The sequence below is a fragment of the Aquarana catesbeiana genome, linkage group LG03 (assembly GCF_042186555.1).
Source record: "Aquarana catesbeiana isolate 2022-GZ linkage group LG03, ASM4218655v1, whole genome shotgun sequence".
NCBI classification, from domain to species: domain Eukaryota; kingdom Metazoa; phylum Chordata; class Amphibia; order Anura; family Ranidae; genus Aquarana; species Aquarana catesbeiana.
Window position 1 is genome coordinate 548,143,064 of NC_133326.1, and position 24,334 is coordinate 548,167,397.

Genomic DNA, 24,334 nt, shown 5'->3' on the forward strand with positions numbered 1-24,334 from the left:
ACTTAAGGCACCTAGTTACTGAGATTCCTCCAGTGTACATGGATGCTGAAATCTTAGTCTTGCTGGGAAGAGACATTCTCAGAGTACATAAAGTATGCCAGCAGTGTGATGGATCTGACGATGCCCCATATACACAAAAATTTGGCCTAGGCTGGGTAATAATGGGTGATTTATGCTTTATAGACTGTGCACGCCATCCGATATCAACTCCTTCAAAACTCGCATTTTAAGAAGTGGGCGTGCATCTCATTTCAGGCAATGCCCTCATCATTATGAAGTAAAGGAGAAGTCTCTTGACATCATACAGATATATGATGTTACTCCCATTCCATGACATCTTAGGTAGCACAGTGTTTTGTACTACATGTGATAACAACAGAATAGCCTTGTCAATTGAAGCTAGAAAGTTCATCACAATAATGGACAATGAATTCTTCAAAGAAAAATCAGCAGCTGGGTAGCACCATTATCTCTTTGTGCTACAAGAGTCAGACTTCCAAACAATCATGAACAAGCTTTATCTGGATTCATCTAATTTCAGCGAACACTAAAGAACAGGCCTGAAATGAAGGACCATTTATTTATGCCTTTATTAAAAGGATCTTTGACAATGATCATGCTGAGCCAGCTCCACCTCTTCTAGAACATGATGAGTGCTGGTATCTGCCTTTCTTCGGAGTGTATCATCTACATAAACCAAATCAAATCAGGATAGTGGGGGGTGTGGTCTATGCATGGCGCTGAACGGACGTGTCTGAAGAGAGCTCCATCCAGACACCGGCCCTTACTCCTCTAGCGATGCTTCAGGATCCCGCAAAACACTCGGCAAGAGTTCCGGGAAAGGATCAGCTGTCCATCTAGCCTCTGTGGGCTCCAATAAACGGTTTCTTGCCTCAGAGAGAACCAGCCCTAACATGTGGAGCGTGCAGGCCAGAGCCTCGAGATCCCTTGATTCTCCCTTCATACACGAGGCTTCAATCCGGGAGAGCTCCCCTGCCTTCTCCTGCTGCTCGGAGCTCATGGAAGACCCTGGCTCCCCTGCTGGCTCAGAAATGTCATCTCTGGTGAGCGGTCTTAAAAAAAAACTGGCAGTTATGTTCCATAGCCTTGAGAAATCCATTTAAAAGGAAATCACAGCAGTGAGAACTGACATGTCACACCTGCTAGCCAGAGTAGAAGACACAGAGCAACGCCAGGACTCACATGAGGCAGCCATTAAAGAACTGCAGGATACAGTCACTCAATTGGCATTTTCCCACCACTCCTCTCTTTATAAGCTTCAGGACTTAAAAAAACGTAATCGCAGGAATAACCTGTGTATCCGGGAGTTTCCAGAGACAACTAAAGATAATGATCTTAAACCCTCGATCCGGGGTATCCTGAACACAATCCTCTCACTGACCCGCTAAGATTTGACCATGTCCACCGTGCTCTGAGACCACGCAATATCACAGCCAACCAACCCAGAGATGTTATCTGCCGCCTTTATTATTTTGAGGACAAGAACGCCATCATGGTCAAGCTACGGGGCACCCGAACATTGATTTTGACTGAGCCGTCATTAACATTTTCCCTGACCTTTCCAAGGAGACCAAAGAACGCCGCAGGGCACTCAAATCCCTTCTTGACCAGCTGAGAGCAGATGGTGCCACCTACAGATGGGGCTTCACCTCATGCTTGATTACCACCAAAAATGGCCATTCTTCTACACTCCGGTTCCCGGAAGATCTCCCAGCCTTCTTTCATGACATCAATATGCCTCCGCTGGAGCTCCCAGGCTCCTATACCAGTGTTCTCGGTCAACCTAGATCCCCAATGGAGGAAGACCCCCTAAAAAAAGAAACGCACATCGTCACCGGGTTCTTTTGAGGAAAATGGGTGAGACACACTCTCTGCATTCTTTTTGCATTAAGATCTACCCACAATTACTGTGGTTGCTACACTGTTTATGAGTTATTGTGACGTTTCTTCACTACGGTCTACTCTCTTTGCAACCAGAGACCTGTTGGATATCTGACAATAGTCCCTGTCTTGATTTGTTCCTCACTACACCACTGACCTATTACTTAATATGGACTACTATCTCTGAGTTACTCTGTTCAAGTATTTGCATTGCTAGAGTTTAATTCCTGTTCATAGTTATCATTTCGGCCGTGTGCTGACGGGGCCCACTGATCCCAGTTCATATTCTTTTTTGTATGTTCCTCACCCCCTACTTTTGGGGTTGGTGAGTGCGTGCTGCCTGCATATATTTTTTTGTTGGACCCTCTCTAAAGGTCTCGATGGGTGCTCGCTTTCCCCTACCCACAGGGACCACAGCAGTTCTGCGTGTTTATCCTCTAACCCAATAGCATTACAAGTTGTAAATGTCTGTCTTAAATTCTGCATTACTTTCTCACTATTCTATGCCAGGAGGGAGATAACGATACACTGGAAGTCAGCCGAACCCCCCACACTAAAATCCTGGCAAAAAGCGGTTGATTCAGTACTACCCCTGTACAAGCTCACCTTCGAGAACAGGCAGTGCCCGGCTAAATTTGACAAGGTGTGGGCTGCTTGGGTGGACGCGAGTGGGTGAGGGGCCGAAGAGGTGGGGGACCAAGTGATGGACTCCCTCCCACCAGGGGACTTCCGACCATACCAAATAAAACTACTTAAATGCACAGGCTGGGTATCTGATGCCCCCCCCCCAGGGAAGAGAGATCTAGTGCCCTAATGGTATTGTGGACCGGACCTACACGGGAATTTACTTGGGAATTATCACCGGTTGAGAAATGGTAGAAACTATGTTTTTATGGATTGGTAGGATGCTAAATATGGATATTTCAAACTGATAATGTATCTAAGCAATATTTGATTTTCGGAAGCTGACTGTATTGTAATACTGATTTGTTCAATAAAAACTTTTCTGTAAATGTCTGTCTTGTTCATGCTCTTTCTCTTCCTTTTCCCGGCTCACCCTTATTTCTCCCCCTTCATCTTTTCTCCTCCCCCCCTCCCTTGCTGGTATAGAAGGCTCTGTAAGCCGTGAGTTCATACACCACTGGCACAATGACTACTCTAACAGTTATCTCATGTAACGTAAGGGGTTTGAATGTGGCTATGAAACGGCATCAAGTACTGAGAGAGCTGAAACAGTCTTCCTGCTCTATTGCCTTTCTCCAGGAGACGCGCCTAACAACACTCCACTTCTGTCAAACTATCCTTGCTTCAATTCCCGCAATGGTATTATAGTGTATCGGACACTAATAAAGCAAAAGAAGTAGTCATTGGGTTTAGCAGAAGTGTATACTTTCGACTTACTGACATGTTAGCGGATGGTCATTGTCGTTTTCTTTTCCTTAAGGGCTTTCTAGGCAACATCCAATGCACCCTAGCAAATGTCTATTGCCCAAACCACAACCAATCCCCCTTTATTTCCCAAATTCTCACTAAACTATCAGAATTTGCTAATGGGGTATATTCTTGCAGGTGACATAAATATGCCACTAGATCCCATTATGGACACCCCACAAGGTCGCTCTGGTATTCCATTTGAACGCCTAGCTTATGTTAAAAAAAGGCTTCATGATTGCATGATTAATAGATGTTTGACGCTTATTCCACCCCAAGGATAAAGATTATTCCTATTTCTCCAAAACACACCACTCCTATTCCAGAATAGATAATATCTTTTAGACCATTTCCACCTTCCTCTTCTGCTTTCAGCCTCTATAGGTACCACATCTATATCAGATCATGCACCTGTCTCTATTCACCTGATCATGCTCTCTTTACTACTTTACTTTTCCTGACCCAGTATTTCACAGAGAATGCATCTCCCGAAACTACTCTCTCGATAATATGGGAGGCTCACAAAGCTACGATGAGGGGTAGACTCATTGAACTGGAGTTGTGCGAGGAAAAAAAGGGAGAATGGCCACCAGCTCAAAACAGTGTTACAACAGGTTGCAGACGTGCAAACAGTTAGCACGACCCCTTCTAGCACAAAAAACTGTCCTTTATCCCTAAAATCAAGCTCCAATCAGGTGAAACAGTCCATGCCACCCCTCAAATTACCAAGGTCTTCAGAGAATTCTATGCTGATCTGTATATTGTTAAGGGCGACTTAGGTTCTCTTTCTCCAGAAGAGAAACACAAACAAATACTCTCTTACCTAAAGTTATCAAAACTTCCCAAACTCTCACGAACTGTCCTTAGAAGTATGGAAGCTGACTTCTCGATCGAAGAATTCCAAAACGCACTAAAATCCACGCCCATGAGTAAAGCCCCAGGACCAGATGGATTCACAGTCCTTATTACAAAACATTTTGTGATGTTCTACCCCCCCATCTCACAGCTTATGCCAACTCTATGTCCAACATCTCTGACTTATGCCTGGAATCCCTTTCTGCCCATATAACAGTTATTCCCAAACCTGGCAAAGACCCTGCCCTCTGTAGCAGCTACAGGCCCATTTCTTTGCTAAACGTAGACACTAAACTTTACGCCAAAGTCATGGCCAATAGGTTACTCACCCCCCAATGGATCACAGCAGACCAAACAGGTTTTATACCCAACAGAGAAGCCAGAGATAATTCCCTACACTCCCTATCACTGATTCACTACGTTCATAGATATGCCCAGCCCACCCTCCTCCTTTCTACGGATGCTGAAAAAGCATTTGATAGGGTAGACTGGGACTATCTTATGACAACCTTACAATATTTTGGCCTAGTCCCAAGATGCACCATCGTATTTCCTCCCTCTGCTCTCACCCATCTGCACAAATTTGAATCAATGGATCACTAAGTGACCCCTTTACACTGCCCAATGGCACCAGACAGGGCTGCCCCCATCCCCTCTATTATTTGCCATCACTTTAGAACCTTTTTTGGCCACAATCAGACACAATGATAGCATCCAAGGTGTTAAGGTACGACATAGAACCCATAAATATGCAGCATACGCGGATGACATTTAATTTTTTTTCCAACAGCCGTGCATTTCACTCCCAAATTTAATGTCATCCTTTTCTACTTTCCAAACAGTATCCAACTTCAAAATAAATTTATCTAAATCCGAGATCCTAAACATTAATATCCCTTACTCAGAAGCTGCCCAACTAAAACCTCTCTTTCCCTTTCGCTGGTAGTCGAAGAGCATGAAATACCTAGGCATCTATCTTACGCCCACCTTAAATATCTTTTTAAACACAATTATATCCCCCTATTGAATAATAATAAATTAGATCTCCGGAAATGGTCTTCCTTGTCCCATTCCTGGCTAGGTAAATTAAGCATCATAAAAATTAATATTTTACCTCATATACTCTTCATCTTTCAAATGTTGCCTTTGGGTGTTCCTTTAAGATTTTTCTCCTTACTTCAGACCATGATCTCCTGATTCATTTGGAGGGGCAGACACCCCAGAATATCCAGAGCAGTGCTTCATCGCTCCAAGTGCTCTGGGGGGTTAGCTCTCCCAAACTTTAAAACATATTATCATGCTATTGTACTCTAAAGTATATCGGAAATACACTGCCACTTCCAAACTATGGGTCCAATTGGAACATGCTCTATGCGGCACAGACTTATCTATTATCCCCTGGATACCACACTCCTCCAGAGCTCTCACTCCAAATGCCTCACCCCTTACTGCCTCTTCTCTTGATATCTGTGACCTGCTACACAAAAAATTTTCATGGTCCTATGACTCCCCCTTAATGCTGCTTCTACACCACAACCACTTTCTACCCAGCTCCATGGATCCTGGATTTAAAACTTGGTCACCAGAGGAACCTCTTCTGCTTCACCATCTCCTTCGCTCAAACACCCTCAAGCCACTGCCAGAGATTTTGGGCCCAAAACCCATCCCATTTATGGACAAATGGAGGTATAACCAGGTACAACGTTTCCTCATGACCTTGCCTCGACCAAAACGAGGCCTACAGGTCCTTACCTTAATTAAATCCATGTTCAATTACAAAGAACCCCCTCTACATTGCGTTTTGCAGTTTTACAAGGCCCTCATCGAAATACAAAGCTCTTCATACCCGGACTTCCTTGCTAAGTGTAAAATCGACCTTGAATCTCATCTCACCAACAAAGAGATAAAATCTTGCAACCTGCCCATGTCTCCTCATTATATTCAAGAATGGGGGACATTCTCAACTTGATTCATCAAATAATTGGCATCCACCTCCCTCGCGATCCGTGGATAATACTTTTCCATGCCACTCCTGAACCAATTAGCACATACAAATGCTCCCTTATTCCTCATTTATTGAACACAGCTAAGGCCCTCATACCTTCCCTCTGGGGCCAACCTACAATCCCATCCATGAAGATTTGGTTACAAAAGGTTGGCGAGGTTTGCCTCATGGAAGACCTCACCCACTTTAATAGAGGAAATACCAAACGCCACACCTCAATTTGGGCCCCATGGGTCGAATTTACATCTAGCCCTTGTTACAAAGACATCATATCTACAACCCCGAACGACACTGAGCCAAACGCAACTTCTTGCATTTGGTTGAAAGTGTCTTCAGAAACAGTCCCTCACCTGCTGTTGCAACATATGGTCTATGAAGGACTGCTCTTGATGGCAAAAAGGATTATGGTGCAGATATTTGACACTTCCTTGAGAGAGACGTCTACATGGACGATGGATGATGGACTCAAATGCTTACCCACACATGAAGAAGCCATAGACCTGCTCCAAAGGACTCAGGGTATGCTTTCTGAGACCAACCTCAGACTCCATAAGATTGGCTCAAACAGTGATGAAAACCTTTCAGCCTGCCAATCATGCCACAGGATTTAAAGATTTAAATCTGGGAATGGACATACGTCCTGTTCAGAGAAGTCTGGGCTTAGGGTGGAACTATTTAAAAGACCCCTTGGGCTTTTATGTCAGCTCTGCAGACAAGCCATTTAGCAAACATGGTGTTCTGTCAGTGGTGAACAGTCTATACTATACACTGGGATTTGTGGCCCCCATCACCATACAAGGTAAATCCTTATTAAGACAGCTATTAGAGACTATTAAAGATTGGGATGCTCACCTACCAACAGACAAATCTTCAAAATGGGAGTCCTGGAAACAATCTCTACATGCCTTCGATAGAATTTACATACCACGCTGCTACACTTCAGCTTCCCTTGCTGCAAGTCGGAGAAAAGAGAATCACATCTTCTAAGATGCCTCCACTAAGGCCATAGCAGCGGTTGCCTACCCCAAGGTAAGAGACTCTCCTAATCAAACCCATGTAGGGTTTCTGTTTGGCAAAGCTACGTTAGCACTTAAGCCTTAGCACACAATTCCCAGGCTGCAGCTTTGTGGGACTGGATTAGCCGTAGAAATTGCAGATTTTACTAGACATTCAGATAGATGACATCAAATTCTACATTGACAGCAAAGTCGTTTTGGATATACAATCAGATGCATTGTCTGTGTCAGCAACTATGTAGAAAGAATCAGATAATCCTCAAGGCATCATGTTCCATCAGAGTTTAATCCTGCAGATCATGCCACTAGGCCAGTGTCTGCAAGTGTCTTCACAAATTCTTCTTGGTTAACAGGACCTGAATTCCTGCTGGATCATACTGAAGAAACTACAACTGAGGTCTTCAGTCTTCTAGATCCTAACAACGATCCAGAGATTCGTCCTGAAGTCAAAACTCTTGTCACCAGATCTGAACAAAGATTTATCTTAAATTGTCAAAGCTTTGCATGTTTCTCCAAGTGGACAAGGCTTGTTAGAAAATGGCCACGTCTGAACCCTAATCTCCAAGTTGGAGATTCCGCTCAAAGACCAGCAAGCTGAAAGAATCGAATGGCCCATGGGGCTCTTTGTAAAGACCATTCCTAGTGATGATGGTAAGGTACCTAAGGTAGAGGTGAAAGTTGCCAGACAAGGTACTGTAAAGACTTTCCATTACAAAACGTGTTTTGTTCTTGCCTTTTGGGGACTGAACTTGCTTACCTGGGTTTGTTGGATCCCGTTTCTGCATGTGCCTTGAACTTTAATGTACACTAATTCATGCCTCGTGTTATTGTTGTTGCAAAACAACTGCAAATTGCACTATTGTTGATTGATTGTTGATATGTTGTAATATAATGGTATTTTACAATACCAGATGGGGAGTGTGCTTTTACACTTGTTGTATGTAAAATATAATACAAGGCATAGTCATGGTTAATGTTCATATTACTGTGAACTGAGAATTTTTATAGTTAATTTCCTTAGCTATTGTTTATTTATATAGTTGGTTAATATACTGCCATCTTGTGGTTATTTTGGTTATTGCACCTTTTTCTGTGTTCCCTCCCATTTTTGTGATGTCCGGGAATGGGGCTGTTTTTGGCAAAGACCGCAGCGGGCTACAAAAAGATGGCTGCAAAATCTCTTTCTGGCTTTCCCCGTGTTTTCAGTGGAGAGGGAAGGGGCCTCCGATCCGTGCAGCCAATCGGCTTTGCTCTTCAGTGTACAAGTAGACAATTCTCTACACTGAAGCCGATTGGTTGCACGGATCAGAGGCCCCTCCCCTCTTCACTGAACAAACGGGGAAAGACGGGAAATGAAGCTGCCGCCAACCCTCCGCTAAATGTGTCCGACGAGGGGAGACACTGATGTAAGGAGGAGCTCTGCTGGGGACACTGATGTATGGAGGGGCTCTGCTGGGGACACTGATGTATGGAAGGGCTCCGCTGGGGACACTGATTTATAAGCAACTGTTTGTGGATGTCAACAGGGTCCTTGCACCTTGCAGAGCAACGTGGGAGGGGGTGTTCCCTCAGTTAGACGGGGATGACTGGGATGATCCTTGGGAAATTTATTTTTCCAGGCTGGTATCGACTAGAGATCATCTTTGTTGCTGGGCAGATTTTCTACACATTTTTTGAGACTGCGCGGCTATACAGAGGTTTAGGCAGGAAGTTACTGAATGTACAGAGGAAATTACTACACTCTGTCTTCGGCCAACCATTGAAGTATGTCTTTTGGGGCTAGTTGATGCCCTGGCCGCTAAGAAAGTGCACGTTCCCTTTTGACATTATTATTTTATTATGCTAGAAAGATAATAGTTCTCTCTTGGAAAAATCCTACACCTCCTGCTGTTCCGGCCTGGAAGGCACTTATTAAGCCAGCCCTTCCTTTGTGTAAAGCCACGTGTACTAGTAGGGGAATACCCAATAAATCTGATAAAGTGTGGGGGTGGGTGGATGAACAGTTCATCTACTGTGCCTGAATAAACCGGTATGGTATTAGGCCAGGGATGGACTGGCCATCGGGAATCGGGACTACTGGGAGTTTCCTGGTGGGCCGATGGCTCAGTGGGCCGGTTTTAGCGGCCTCCTATTGCCTCGGAGGTCCGGGGCGATCTACCCGTCAATCACCGACAGCTGGCGCCTGATGGGTAGATCAAGAGCCAGAATGCAGAGTAGTGCAGGAAGTGTCTGTCTGTAGTAAGTTCTCTCTCTCATGTCATGCAGCGCTGCTCGCTCCCCGACGGCCCCTCCTCTCTTCTCGTCTATCCCATATGATGTCACAAGCCAATGGGGATAGACGAGAAGAGAGGAGGGGCCGCCAGGGAAAGAGAACTTACTACAGACAGACGCTTCCTGCATGCTGGCCAGGCTAGTAAACGATCCCATAATGTGCCCCCTGATGTGCCATGTGCTATGTGCCCTGATGTGCCCCTATGTGCCCTGATGTGCCCCGATGTGCCCTGATGTGGCCCGATGTGCCCTGATGTGCTATGTGCCCTGATGCGCTATGTGCCCTGATGTGCCCTGATGTGCTATGTGCCCTGATGTACTATGTGCCCTGATGTGCCCCGATGTGCCCTGATGTGCTATGTGCCCTGATGTGCTATGTGCCCTGATGTGCCCCGTGCCCTGATGTGCTATGTGCCCTGATGTGCCCCGTGCGCTGATGTGCTATGTGCCCCATGCCCTGATGTGCTATGTGCCCTGTGCCCTGATGTGCTATTTGCCCTGATGTGCCCCATGCGCTGATGTGCTATGTGCCCTGATGTGTCCCATTCCCTGATGTGCTATGTGCCCTGATGTGCCCTGTGCCCCGATGTGCTACGTGCCCCGTGCCCTGATGTGCCCCGCGCGCTGATGTGCTATGTGCCCTGATGTGCTGTGCCCTGATGTGCTATGTGCCCCGATGTGCCCTGATGTGCTATGTGCCCTGATGTGCTATGTGCCCTGATGTGCCATGATGTGCTATGTGCCCTGATGTGCCCTGATGTGCTATGTGCCCTCATGTGCCCCGTGCCCTGATGTGCTATGTGCCCTGATGTGCCCCATGCCCTGATGTGCTATGTGCCCTGTGCCCTGATGTGCCCCGTGCGCTGATGTGCTATGTGCCCCATGCCCTGATGTGCTATGTGCCCTGATGTGCCCCGTGCACTGATGTGCTATGTGCCCTGATGTGTCCCGTTCCCTGATGTGCCCTGTGCCCTGATGTGCTATGTGCCCCGTGCGCTAATGTGCCCCGTGCGCTGATGTGCTATGTGCCCCGTGCCCTGATGTGCTACGTGCCTTGATGTGCCCTGATGTGCTATGTGCCCTGATGTGCCCTGATGTGCTATGTGCCCTGATGTGCTATGTGCCCCGATGTGCTATGTGCCCTGATGTGCTATGTGCCCTGATGTGCCCCAATGTGCCCTGATGTGCTATGTGCCCTGATGTGCCCTGATGTGCTATGTGCCCTGATGTGCCCCGTGCCCTGATGTGCTGTGCCCCGATGTCCTGTGCCCTGATGTGCCTTGATGTGCTGTGCCCTCATGTCCTGTGCCCCGGTGTGCTGTGCCTCAATGTCTTGAGCCTTGATGTACTGTGACCTGTGCCCTGATGTCCTGTACCCTGATGTGCTATGTCCTGATGTGCTATACCCTGATGTGCTGTGCCCTGTACCCTGATGTGTTGTGCCCTGATGTGCTGGGCTCTGTACCGTGCCCTGATGTGCACTGTACCCTGATGTGTTGTGCCCTGGGCCGGTCTGGATGAAGTCCAGGGCCACATTTTTGTCCCAGTCCAGCCCTGTATTAGGCTCCTGACAGTTGCAATATTTTATGTATGTGGAATGAGAAACAGATAATTTAGGATTTTGTACAGAGCTTCCCTTGGGGCAGATTGGGTATTTAGGTACTGTATCCAGGTTCTATTGTATATTTTTATAGACTCATACAATGTTATTTGTAATGGGAGCCAGTAAAATTCACCATTTTAAGAATTTATATCTGTGTTAAATGTGTAGTGAAATATTTGCTATCAGAGCTGTGTATTAGCCTTGGAGCTATGCTGTTGGCCTAGTGCTGTGGTCTTGTTTGTTAAAGTGTGCAATGTGTCGCCTGGTTGTCAGGCAGTCCTTCAATGTCTTATGCACTTTCTTTTTGTATTGCTATGAAAACTCGAATAAAAAGAATTTTCCGAAAAAAAAAAAAAAATATATATATATATATATATATATATATATATACTGCCATTTCCTATCCCAATGGCTGAAGGAAATGATCTAGCTGTTCAATACTCTGAATCAATACTATTAATTATGGAATGTCCTGGCGGGTGTCAACTATTTTTATGTCATTTTGGTACGCAGTATATTATATTGTATTATTGGTACGCAGTATATTATGGGCATTTTACATGTTGATAGAATTAAGTAATTTTCTTCTTTTTTATTTAGGATACCCTTTTTAGTACCATATTGTATTACCTTCTCCAATTCCTTTTTATATTGTTTCATGGGATTCCTACCTAGAGTCTCATATGTATTTTGATCCCCCAGCAGTTTGTTAATTTCCTGCTTATTTTGTTCCTTTGACAATATCATGATTGTCCATGGGGCGGACTACAAAATCCTACAATATCCTAAACTGCTCCTATTTCAGATATTTTTTTGCTATCCCTGGGTGGTGAAGCCAGGGATCTTTTTGTTGGTTGAAAAGTAGGTCTGTGCTAGTTCCATCTGCACCTAGGAGGATACCTCTTTCCCTTTGGGTAAGGTCAGGCTCTTTTGGAGGGGTACATTTTTTGTATTTACTTTGTTTTTGTATACTGATAAAGTTACTCTTGATTACCAGATATTTGGACCATTTGAGTTGAACTCTACACAAGGGAGAGGGTCCGCCATCGTGGTTTTTTACCAGGCCTTACGTCCTTAAAAAAGCTGTGAATCTCAGGTATTACATTATATTTTGGTATCTTTATAATTTTTCAAAATTTTCTATTTGCATTTTATTAATTTGTTACTTTGTGCATTTCCCCTTTTAGGCTTAAGACCCCTTGTTTCTCCTAAAATCATGTAGTTGTATTATTAGGAGTGTAAAGCCCCCTGGTGATTCTTTTATGGTATCTCTTGTGCTTTCCATTTGGACATGTAAAATATTAAAGGTGCCCCCCCCCCCCTCCTTCCGGGTGATATCCAGCATATATTGAATTTCTGGCCATGTGTCTACTACCTTTTAATATGCAAGTTTGATACATCTGTTTATGTCCATTATATGGCAATGCTTGTGGTTTTTTTTTTTCTGTACCTTTAATTGCTGTACTGACATACGTATGTATTATAGAGATTTTTAAATGCATTACCGGACATCCCTCTGAGGAAGACTTCATTAGTCGAAACACGTCGGGGCTCTGGACTTGCATCCAGAATCATCATTTTAACTTGTGCTATAACTCCACTGACACCCTATTGTGCTTGATCCTTTTTTAAGTCTACATGTACTAAACGGAAAAAAAATCCACCCTGAACCTGCCACTTTCCGTATGCCCTCTCTATACTGACCATGATAACCAGAGATGCTCAGCCCTGACCACGTCCCTCCATCATACGTAGCTGTTCTATCTGCTCTCCTCTCTCCCCCTCCACCCTCCTTCCTGCCTGTGAGCTCCCTCTCTCTGTCTCCGTCTCCACACCCCCCCCCCCCACCGCTACTATTAACAATAAAAAACCTACAATTGTGATTGCCAGCCCCTCTATTAGAGGCTGGCATACCACACTATGTAAGTCCTTTGTAAAAACGAGAGTTATAAATAGCTATTTAGAGCTGTCTTCAGGCTGACGGCTGACTTCAGAGGCAGATCACGGCCCCTCCCGCAGAAGCAATGTCTCGGAGCTGTAAAGCGGATGCGAGTCATGTGACCGGCCTGAAGACAGCTCTAAATAGCTATTTATAATGCTCGTTTTTACAAAGGACTTACATAGTGTGGTATGCCAGCCTCTAATAGAGGGGCTGGCAGTGAATAATATTTTACACTTAAACACTTTAAAGTTGTTGCAATAAAATGTTGAAATTTTAGCCAAACATTATACTGTATGTTTTTCTATGTTCATGGTATCGCAATCCTCGTTGTGGGTTTTCTACATATAGTATAGGGACTGATACCGAGGTAAAGTGTTATATCAGTGCACAGTACTATCTAATGTGATTGCTATGATTGGCCATAGTGATCACATGATACCCTGGTAGCAGCTGGGTACCAAGCGACATGATCCACTGTGTCCAGCGGACACAGCCTGCCGCTGCACGGCCCGGGGGCGAGCCAGTGTGTATGTGCACTGCGACATACTGGTAATGTGAGCGGGTTGTGAGCAAGTGGTTAAAATTTGTAATTTTTTGTTATTTAGTAACTCAATACAAATTAGCTTTTAGATTTAGTAGGGAATTTAAGTTACGTTGTGTTTGTATCTGGTAAATATGATATTAGTGTAGTGTTTTCTTACAGAAAGATTGATTTGATAAATATTTCTGCAACTATCAGGGGGCCTACAAAATCAATAGCACCTTTTGATACCAGTCCTGTGCTTTCAGCAAATGTATGGCTTGGGATGGGGGGGAGGTTGTTAAACCCGGTCAACAATGCTGTATTCGGAAAATAAACAAGGGAAAATTGCAAAAACGTTCTGGCCACCTGAGTTGAAAAGTGGAGTGCAAGACCTGGCAGCAAAGTTTGGCCACACCCACAATTCTTCTTATTCTTTTAGTTGTTTTTCTGTTTGTGTGTGGGGGCAGGGATGTTAAAAATTGATCAGTCCCGGTGCCAGATATACTAGGTACACCACTGTCTGTAGTGGATGTGAATGGATGGCCATTTTCATTTTGGCACAGCTCACTTACCACCAGCTGGCGGCACCACCTGGTCAAGTAGTTTCATACTGGTCCTCTTCCATATCTTCTTAATGATAGCTCTGAGTTCCTCATTGGCCTGTTCCAGATTACCTGCGAATTGGACAAGATACCAAAGAGGACTGTTACTAACTTATAGGCCTACAAATAAAGTAAAACAACAACCACATTTCATGATCCAACTCCAGTGGACTGAAACCTTATTGGTTGGTGTGGCTCACTGATCTTTACTGTCACCCTGACACTTTGCAATGTCTTATTACTAAAGCATTAGATCAATAACAAAGACAAAAGTACATTTTTGACAATTAGAAAATAGGATGCGTTACCATCAGTTTTAATGCATAGAGAAGTCCGAACCAAAGCAAAGAGAGTAGCATTAAACATGACTGTCCCATCGCTGTTCAGAGGCATGTTCATGGCAACCAGACGCTGAACAGGAGATAGAAGACAAAAAAGTCAATGTTTCTTATCTGGCAGTACAAATATCACATTTTTAAATATAATGAAAAAAATCTTGAAAAGATATTAAAAGCAAAATGGAGATTTGTCTGCTGGGGGCAAATGAAGAGATTCAGCTTAATACCAGGCTTCATCAGCAGCACATAGTTAGTTTCTTTTAATGCCCCAGATTTACTGTTCTGCCATTGGGAGTGAAAAAAAAAAAAACTTCTTACTTCAAGCTATGGAAAGCACGTGACTCATTCTCTATTTTTTTCACATGACAATGCTGAGGCCCTGTGCTTTGCTCACAGCGCTGTCACGAGAGGGTGGGGAGAATACCCTTGGCCCATTCTAAGTTCCAATAAGCAACTTGGAGGTTACATGGCATCACTGCAAACTTTGTGGCAAGAAAGTGAAGGAAAGGTAAATAAATGCTACTGGCAGGGCCAATCCTAGGGTCACAGACGCCTGGGTGCAGAAATATTTCTGATGCCCCCACATGGGCGTGGTCATCTTACCAACTCCTCCCCTTTACAAATGTTTCTATGGCAACGACTCAAACACGGAGACGCTCCCCTAAGAAGTCTTCGTTACCCTGGGATCCTCCCATGATCTATTAACAATAAAGAAAATACAGGAAGAGCGTACACTAATGAGACCTGGAGGGGGGTCTCTCTGATGCACACAGAGAGGGATTCTGTTAGAGAGTCTGTTAGAAAGAAGAGCCCCCAGACATAGTACAGGAGATGGTCAGAGACTGCAGACATGATACAAGAGACGGTCAGAGACTGCAATCATAGTACAGGAGATGGTCAGAGACTGTAGACATAATACAGGAGAAGATCAGAGACTGCAGACATAATACAAGAAATGGTCAGAGACGGCAGACATATTACAGGAGATGGTCAGAGACTGTAGACATGATACAAGAGATGGTCAGAGACTGTAGACATGATACAAGAGACGGTCAGAGACTGCAATCATGGTACAGGAGATGGTCAGAGACTGCAGATATAATATAGGAGATGGTCAGAGACTGCAGACATACTAAAGGAGACAGTCAGAGACTGCAGACATAGTACAGGAGATGATCAGAGACTGCAGACATACTACAGGAGATGGTCAGAGACTGCAGACATACTACAGGAGATGATCAGAGACTGCAGACATACTACAGGAGACAGTCAGAGACTGCAGACATACTACAGTAGACAGTCAGAGACTGCAGATATAGTACAGGAGATGGTGAGAGACTGCAGACATAGTACAGGAGACGGTCAGAGACTGTAGACATAATACAGGAGAAGATCAGAGACTGCAGACATAATACAAGAAATGGTCAGAGACGGCAGACATATTACAGGAGATGGTCAGAGACTGTAGACATGATACAAGAGATGGTCAGAGACTGTAGACATGATACAAGAGACGGTCAGAGACTGCAATCATGGTACAGGAGATGGTCAGAGACTGCAGATATAATACAGGAGATGGTCAGAGACTGCAGACATACTAAAGGAGACAGTCAGAGACTGCAGACATAGTACAGGAGATGATCAGAGACTGCAGACATACTACAGGAGATGGTCAGAGACTGCAGACATACTACAGGAGATGATCAGAGACTGCAGACATACTACAGGAGACAGTCAGAGACTGCAGACATACTACAGTAGACAGTCAGAGACTGCAGATATAGTACAGGAGATGGTGAGAGACTGCAGACATAGTACAGGAGACGGTCAGAGACTGCAGACATGGTACAGGAGATGGTCAGAGACTGCAGACATACTACAGGAGATGGTCAGAGACTGCAGACATACTACAGGAGGCAGTCAGAGACTGCAGACATACTACAGGAGATGGTCAGAGACTGCAGACATAGTACAGGAGACGGTCAGAGACTGCAGACATGGTACAGGAGATGATCAGAGACTGCAGACATAGTACAGGAGACAGTCAGAGACTGCAGACATACTACAGGAGACGGTCAGAGACTGCAGACATAGTACAGGAGATGATCAGAGACTGTAGACATAGTACAGGAGATGATCAGAGACTGCAGACATAGTATAGGAGATGATCAGAGACTGCAGACATAGTACAGGAGATGATCAGAGACTGCAGACATAGTACAGGAGATGATCAGAGACTGCAGACATAGTACAGGAGATGATCAGAGACTGCAGACATAGTACAGGAGATGGTCAGAGACTGCAGACATAGAACAGGAGATGATCAGAGACTGCAGACATAGTACAGGAGACAGTCAGAGACTGCAGACATGGTACAGGAGATGGTCAGAGACTGTAGACATACTACAGGAGATGGTCAGAGACTGCAGACATACTACAGCAGATGGTCAGAGACTGCAGACATAGTACAGGAGATGGTCAGAGACTGCAGACATAGTACAGGAGATGGTCAGAGACTGCAGACATAGAACAGGAGATGGTCAGAGACTGTCTGCAGACATAGTACAGGAGATGGTCAAAGACTGCAGACATAGTACAAGAGATGGTCAGAGACTGCAGTTCCTATCACCTGACCCAGCGATACAGCAACGGTTCCTCTGATCAGGAGTCAGCTCATGCTGAATTGCCCGTGGCGACTCTGCTGGGTAGCACCCAGATCTGTATTCCTGCAATGACTCCATACCTTTCTCCGCCAGGGATGGCGCTAGGCTGTGTGGCTTTCCCTCTGGTGGCGCAAGGCAGCGGGGTTCCCTCTCTGATGGTGTTCTCTCAGCACTGTCCTCTCCCCAGGAAAAACCCACCTCCATTAGTACAGACCCCCAGGACAGATCCCCCCTCCATTAGTATAGACCCCCCCAGGACAGACCCCCCCCATTAGTACAGACCCCCCTTCCATTAGTACAGACCCCCCAGGATAGACCCCCCTCCATTAGTATAGACCCCCCCTCCATTAGTACAGACCCCCCTCCATTAGTACAGACCCCCCTGGACAGACCCCCCCCTCCATTAGTACAGATCCCCCAGGACAGACCCCCCCTCCATTAGTACAGACCCTCCCATTAGTACAGACCCCCCTCCATTAATACATACCCCCCCAGGACATACCCCCCCTCCATTAGTACAGACCCCCCCAGGACAAACCCCCCTCCATTAGTACAGACCCCCCCAGGAAAGACCCCCCTTTCATTAGTACAGACCCCCCAGGACAGACCCCCCTCCATTAGTACAGACCCCCCAGGACAAACCACTCTCCATTAGTACAGACCCCCAGGACAAACCCCCCTCCATTAGTACAGACCCCCCCTCCATTAGTACAGACCCCCCAGGACAGACCCCCCCTCCATTAGTACAGAACCCCCCCCCCTCCATTAGGGTACATACAAAAAACCCGGGCGGCAGCTGGAGAGGAGAGGACAGTGTGCAGCCGGGTGGAGAACAGTTCACAGCAGGCAGGAGTGAGAGACACAGAGAGGAGGAGGAGGAGGAGAACATGTGTCAGGCACGGACCGCCCCCCCCAGCGATGTCACTGCGTGGCTGGTCTCTCTCCACACAGAGACCAGCCGCTCCGCCTCCGATCTCATCTCCGGCTGCTCTCCTTCTCTGACAGGAGGAGGGAGGGGGAGGGGCTTGAGCAGGAAACAGCGGCGGTGTTGACCGACGAGAGAGCCGCCTCTGGACACAGACAAGAGAAGGAGGAGGGAGGGGAGCACTCTGGTGCTTCAGCTCCCCCACCTCTCTGGCGCCCGGGTGCACTGCACTCCTAGCACCCGCTTAGGATCGGCCCTGGCTACTGGTGTGCCTTCCAGTACTTGGGCAAAATACAGGTTCACTAAAAAGTCTTCCACCTTCATCTATAATGAAACACTCTCAGCCTAGAAAACAAATCTCCTGGGCTTTTTAGGGAAATATTGCTCCAGCTTTAGAAATGTATGGCTTTCATGGTGTGAAGAAGGAGGGAGGAGCGGTTATGGTAGGTCCTCCTAACCTTCTGAGCCTAGAGACTTCTGTACGTTCTGCACTCCCAGTAATTACATCCTACATGCCAGAGAATGTGCCATATATGAGGCAAGGATGACCAATAATTACAAGGTCAAAAAAACTTTGACAGGGGCTATACTTTAGATACCAATGAATGTTTTAAGAGTACTTATTGATATTGATAAAATGATGTTATAATTAGTTGATGCCTTGAGTCATTAGATTACCTTACACGCCACACGATGCGGGCACAGCTTGCCGAAACCCAGAGGAGGCTGTATCCGCCGTAGGAGTGTCACTACATCCAGGTGCTTGATGCGCCCCCTAGGGACAACAGAAATCATTAAAAAGTTGGCATTTAGGTGTGGCACCAATGATGTTTATGATACTGAAGATGATCACTAAATGATGTTGGTGTTTCATTTTACTAAATGTGATTTTGGTAATCAGTAGATTTTTTATGTTTTATACAATATTGAAATTTGTGTATGAGTGCACGCTAGTGGTGTGGTGGTTAGATGACCCACAGTGCACAGCTGCTGCAGGCTATGTGCTTTGATGTTGGGTTAAGGCCATGTGACCTGAACTGAAGTAAAGCAGGGTCTCCTTACAGCAGGTATATCTATTATGCTCTCTCGAATACACTGACTGAATTTTCCCTGGACTAGCCAAATGCCTGTCCAAGAGGCGTGTGCTTGAAAAGCAATTACTGACGTGTCCTAGTACCAGTGAGAAACTCAGTGGTGTTCTGCTAACAAAGTGTTAATTCCGCCAACCCTGGTGTCCTGTAGTGACCTAGAAGCTGGCAGGTTGAACCACAACATGCAGGAGGGGACCAGGAGACTGAGATTCTGGAGAGTCTTGAATGCTAAAGATGTTGCTAGAGGCTATATTGCTTAAGAAGTCAGTCTTTTATTACGGGGACCACTGTTTAGTAAATTTTTTTGTGGAGTTGCTATAACTAGGTAAAACATACTGAAATTGGTCACAGTATAAATTATAGTTTTTTGTAAACTGATCCTCATGTGCAATACTTGTCCATGCATTGATCACTGAGGCTTTTTAAAAATGTGGGTTTTTCACAGTCTCCATTTGTGTTAGCCATGCACCCTTTTTTCCCTACATGGCATGCACATTTAGATTTGCTAAAATCACTGATGAAAGTCACATTGTTTAGCTGGCATACATTCAGATGTTGAAGTGTACATTCCATAGCAAACCATACTTCTTTTGTACATACACTACTGTGCAAAAGTTTTAGGCAGGGGTAAAAAAAATATGTATATTAAGAATGCTTTCAGAAATAGAAGTGTTAATTGTATATTTTTATCAATTAACAAAATGGAAAGTACCATATTTATCGGCGTATAACACGCACTCCAAGTTTAGGAGGGAAGTTTAAGGAAAAAAAACTTTTAGGAGGGAAGTTTAAGGAAAAACTTACATTTTAAATGCCCATTAATGCAGCCTTGCACACTGTCCATCTACAGCCTTGTACACTGTCCATCTGCAGCCTTGTACACTGTCCATTTGCAGCCTTGCAGTGTCCATCTGCAGCCTTATAGTGTCCGTCTGCAGCCTTCCCTAAAATTTCAGCATGTTTGGGTTTTAAATTTACCGCCGCCGCCGCCCCCGAGATATTCAGCTCTTCTCGCCGCCGACAAAGATCGAGCCGAGTGTACTGTGTATTCGGCTCCGCTCGCAGTCACGCCCCCGTCCCGCCCCTTGGCCCAGCTCCTATGATGGACACAACACCAGTCCAATGGCGGGACGTAAAGGCTAGGAGGTGGGACTGGGCATGACTGCGAGCAGAGCCGAGCCTTGCCGAGTACACAGTACACTCTACACAGTATGTCAATGTTGCCGGCCCTCACAGACAGCGGAGATCGGCGTATAACAAGCACCCGCGATTTTCCCCTGATTTTAAGGGGAAAAAAGTGCGTGTTATACGCCAATAAATACGGTAAATGAACAGAAGAGAAATTCAAATCAAATCAATATTTGGTGTGACCACTCTTTGCCTTCATAACAGCATCAATTCTTCTAGGTACACTTGCACACAGTTTTTGAAGGAACTTGGCAGGTAGGTTGTTCCAGACATCCTGGAGAACTAACCACAGATGTTCTGTGGATGTAGGCTGCCTCATATCCTTCGGTCTCTTCAAGTAATTTCAAACAGACTCAATGTTGAGAGATCAGGGCTCTGTGGGGGCCAAACCAACACTTCAAGGACTAATTGTTCTTCTTTAAAAAATAGTTCTTATTGACATTGGCTGCATGTTTCGGGTCATTGTCCTGCCGCAGAATAAATTGGGGTCGATCACATGCCTCCCTGGTGGTATGGCATGGATAAGTATCTGCCTGTATTTTTTAGCATTGAGGATAAAATTGATCGTGACAAAATCTCCCAACTCCATTTGCATCTCCAGCCCCAGACTTGCAAGGAATCTCCACCATGCTTCACTGTTGTCTGCAGACACTTATTATTGTACCGATCTCAAGCCGTTCGGTGAACAAACTGCCTCCTGCTACTGCCAAATATTTAAAATTTTTACTCATCAGTCTAGAGCACATGCTGCCATTTTTCTGCATTCCAGTTCCTATGTTTTCTTGCATAGTTGAGTTGTTTAGCCCTGTTACCATGTCTGAGGTATGGATTTTTGGCCGCAATTCTTCCATGAGGAACACTTCTGAGCAGTCTTCTTGGAACATTAGAAGGGTGTACCTGGGTCCTACTGGTTTCCGCCAGTTCTATGTGGATCGCACTGCTGGACATCTTCCGATGTCAATGGGAAGTAAGCATGTGTCTTTCATCTGCTGCATTTGGTTTCCTTGGCCGACCACTGCATCTATGGTCCTTAGTGTTAAATGGAAAAAATGTCCCCCTTTACTTTACTTGACTTCAATGGCCCAACTGGTAAATAATGCAATAGCAGCACGGAAAAACAAAAAAGCAGAAAAGTATATATATATATGTATATATATATATATATATATATATATATATATATAAAATAGGTGTGAATTTAATTTACCAGTGAGTTAAAACGTAGCAACAGTAGTGGCTTTTGAACATGTAGGTCAACATACAACTTAACAATGGAGGTATACTACTGATAGGTCCAGGACTACCGTGATGTGACCACCATAGCGGATGTCCATGGACCACATCCCCCTGGAATACGTGGTGGAGTCTTCCACAGCCTGTAGACAATCCATCAATTTTGTTGCTCAATTGTGACCCTGTTCAGGGCCCCACAAAGGAGGATTCTAGTCGCTTATGTTCTATCTACACTTGCAAGTGTATTGATTTTATTTCCTTTATCAAATAAAAAAAAATTATTTGCACCATGAGCCTGTGCACTCGTATCTCTCTTTATGTTTCTACAGCTGTCAGTTCCCCGCTGATCACAGAGCTGCAAGGAGTGGTGTGAGAGAGTCTATTGATATTAACTCTTTCACTGAAGGATTTTCTTGGACATTTCTCCTTGGATTGTGTATTTATTTTATCTTATGATTTTTTTGCTTTTTGGACTCCTTACATTCTTTAGCGCAATCCTGTATTTTTTGTTTATTTTGTTGTGTCCAACAAAAATAGTACATAGTGGCAACTAGTTAATTCACATGAGGTAAGTAATCACTTTACTATTTACCAAAAACAGGCCAGTACAGTTCTCTCCATGAAGGGACAGCATGCGTGCAGGACCTGGATCCAAAGAAGTGGATGGAGGGCATAGGAGCAAGGGAAGCACCTTTTATAGTGCCGGTCAATGAGAACAACACCGCGCTGCGGTGTACTTCCGCCATACCAGGGTTGGCGTGCATTCCACCCAGTCCCCGGGTCAATGGCGCAGCTCTGTCCTGGTGGGACGGGGGGGGGGGGCCTCCCGCATCAGATGCCTGTCCACGCGCATATAGGCAGGACCTCGGCGAAGCATCAACCCACCCCCAGGTTGCCAGGCAGCCAATGGGAGAGGGAATTGCAGCCAAGCTGAAGACAGCCCAAGGTGGAAAAGACTGCCACTCCGTGCCAATCAACGAGTTCATAGTCACGGCTCTAGATATCATACTTACCCATAATTTCTTTTTGTTCCAGGGCTCCCACTTCCTCCAGGTGCAGGGGGTGGCTATGGGGAATTGCTGTGCCCCCTCCTATGCCAACCTGTACCTGGGGGAGTGTCTTCTGATGACCTTTTGGAATTCTCTGGCCATAGTAGCTTATGGTACAGATATATAGATGATATCCTGTTGGTGTGGGATGGACCCGTTCTCTCCACCGCTGTCTACAGGCAATGAATTCCAATGAATTTAACCTAACTTTCACAATGAATTATAGTCCAATTTCCATTCCCTTCCTTGACATTACCATCTCAAAGGGTTCAGATGGTGCACTTTCTAGTGGACTTTTCCGTAAACCCACAGCAGGGAATAACATTCTTCGCTTCTCTAGTTTCCACCCCAGACCCCTTGTAAACTCCATTCCTTACAGCTAATATTTAGGCATCTGCAGAAATTGCTTGAGCGAAAGCTCCTTTAAGATTGAAGCAGATGCTTTACCTGACAGACTTTTAGCTAGGGGGTACTCAAATACTTGCCTCAAAAAGGCATATAAACATGCCACTATACCCACAAGACAGGCTTTACTCTATGCTCCAAAGAAATCGAAAGCGGATAGTACTGCTCGCATTTTAACTCATTACTGCAGCCAGCACTTGCAGGTCAGAAGGATTATGGACAAATACTGGCACCTTTTGAGTATGGACCCTGACATTGGTCCCTTTGTGTCGGGTAAAACCGGCTATTACATACAGAAGGGCCAAGTCTATTGGTGATCAGTTAGTCCACAGTGAATTCAAGCTCAGTGCCAGAAAAGATTCGTGTAAGCATCTGGGCACTTTTCGTGTGGCGCTGTAATTATTGTCAATTCATGCGGACTGACAAGAAAGTGTGCCTACTAGTGGCATCATCTTTAACCACTTGACCACTGTGCACTTAAACCCCCTTCCTAACCAGACCAATTTTCAGCTTTCGGGGCTCTCACATTTTGAATGACAATTACTCAGTCATGCAACACTGTACCTATATGAAATTTTTGTCCTTTTTTCACACAAATAGAGCTTTCTTTTGGTGGTATTTAATCACTGCTGGGTTTTTTATTTTTTGCGTTATAAAAAGAAAAAAGACCAAAAATTCTGTAAAAAGATGCATTTTTCTTTGTTTCTGTTATACAATTTTGCAAATTAGTAATTTTTCTTCATAAATTTTGGCCAAAATTTATACTGCTACATATCTTTGGTAAAAAATAACCCAGATCGGTGTATATTATTTGGTCATTGTGAAAGTTATAGAGTCCACAAGCTATGGTGCCAATCTCTGAAAATTGATCACCCCTGATGTACTGATGTCATTTCTTGAGACCCTAACAAGCCAGGAAAGTACAAATACCCCCCAAATGACCCCTTTTTGGAAAGTAGGCATTCCAAGGTGTTTAGTAAGAGGCATGGTAAGTCTTTTGAAGTTGTAATTTTTTCCCACAATTCTTTGCAAAATCAAGTTTTTTTTTTTCACAAAATTGTTATATTAGCAGGTTATTTCTCACACACAGCATATGCATAGCACAAATTACACCCCAAAACACATTATACTACTCCTCTGGAGTATGGCGATACCACATGTGTGAGACTTTTACACAGCTTGGCCACATACAGAGGCCCAACATGCAGGGAGCACCATCAGACGTTCTTGGAGCATAAATTACACATATAATTTCTTGACTATCTCTTATGCCCCGTACACACGGTGGGATT

At 45.0% G+C, this 24,334-nt stretch overlaps 1 protein-coding gene across 6 annotated transcripts in view; it reads right to left on the reverse strand.

Annotated features, from left to right (window-relative positions):
* CACNA1C (calcium voltage-gated channel subunit alpha1 C) overlaps nt 1-24,334 on the reverse strand; it is a 780,229-nt gene that overhangs the window by 115,476 nt on the left and 640,419 nt on the right. For all 6 annotated transcript variants that reach the window (XM_073621582.1, XM_073621580.1, XM_073621584.1 and 3 more), the window contains 3 exons: nt 18,755-18,851; nt 14,459-14,561; nt 14,121-14,222 (listed from right to left, as the gene is read on the reverse strand). In XM_073621582.1, the coding sequence (XP_073477683.1) occupies nt 14,121-14,222; nt 14,459-14,561; nt 18,755-18,851 (302 nt within the window). The remainder of the gene's footprint in view (nt 1-14,120; nt 14,223-14,458; nt 14,562-18,754; nt 18,852-24,334) is intronic.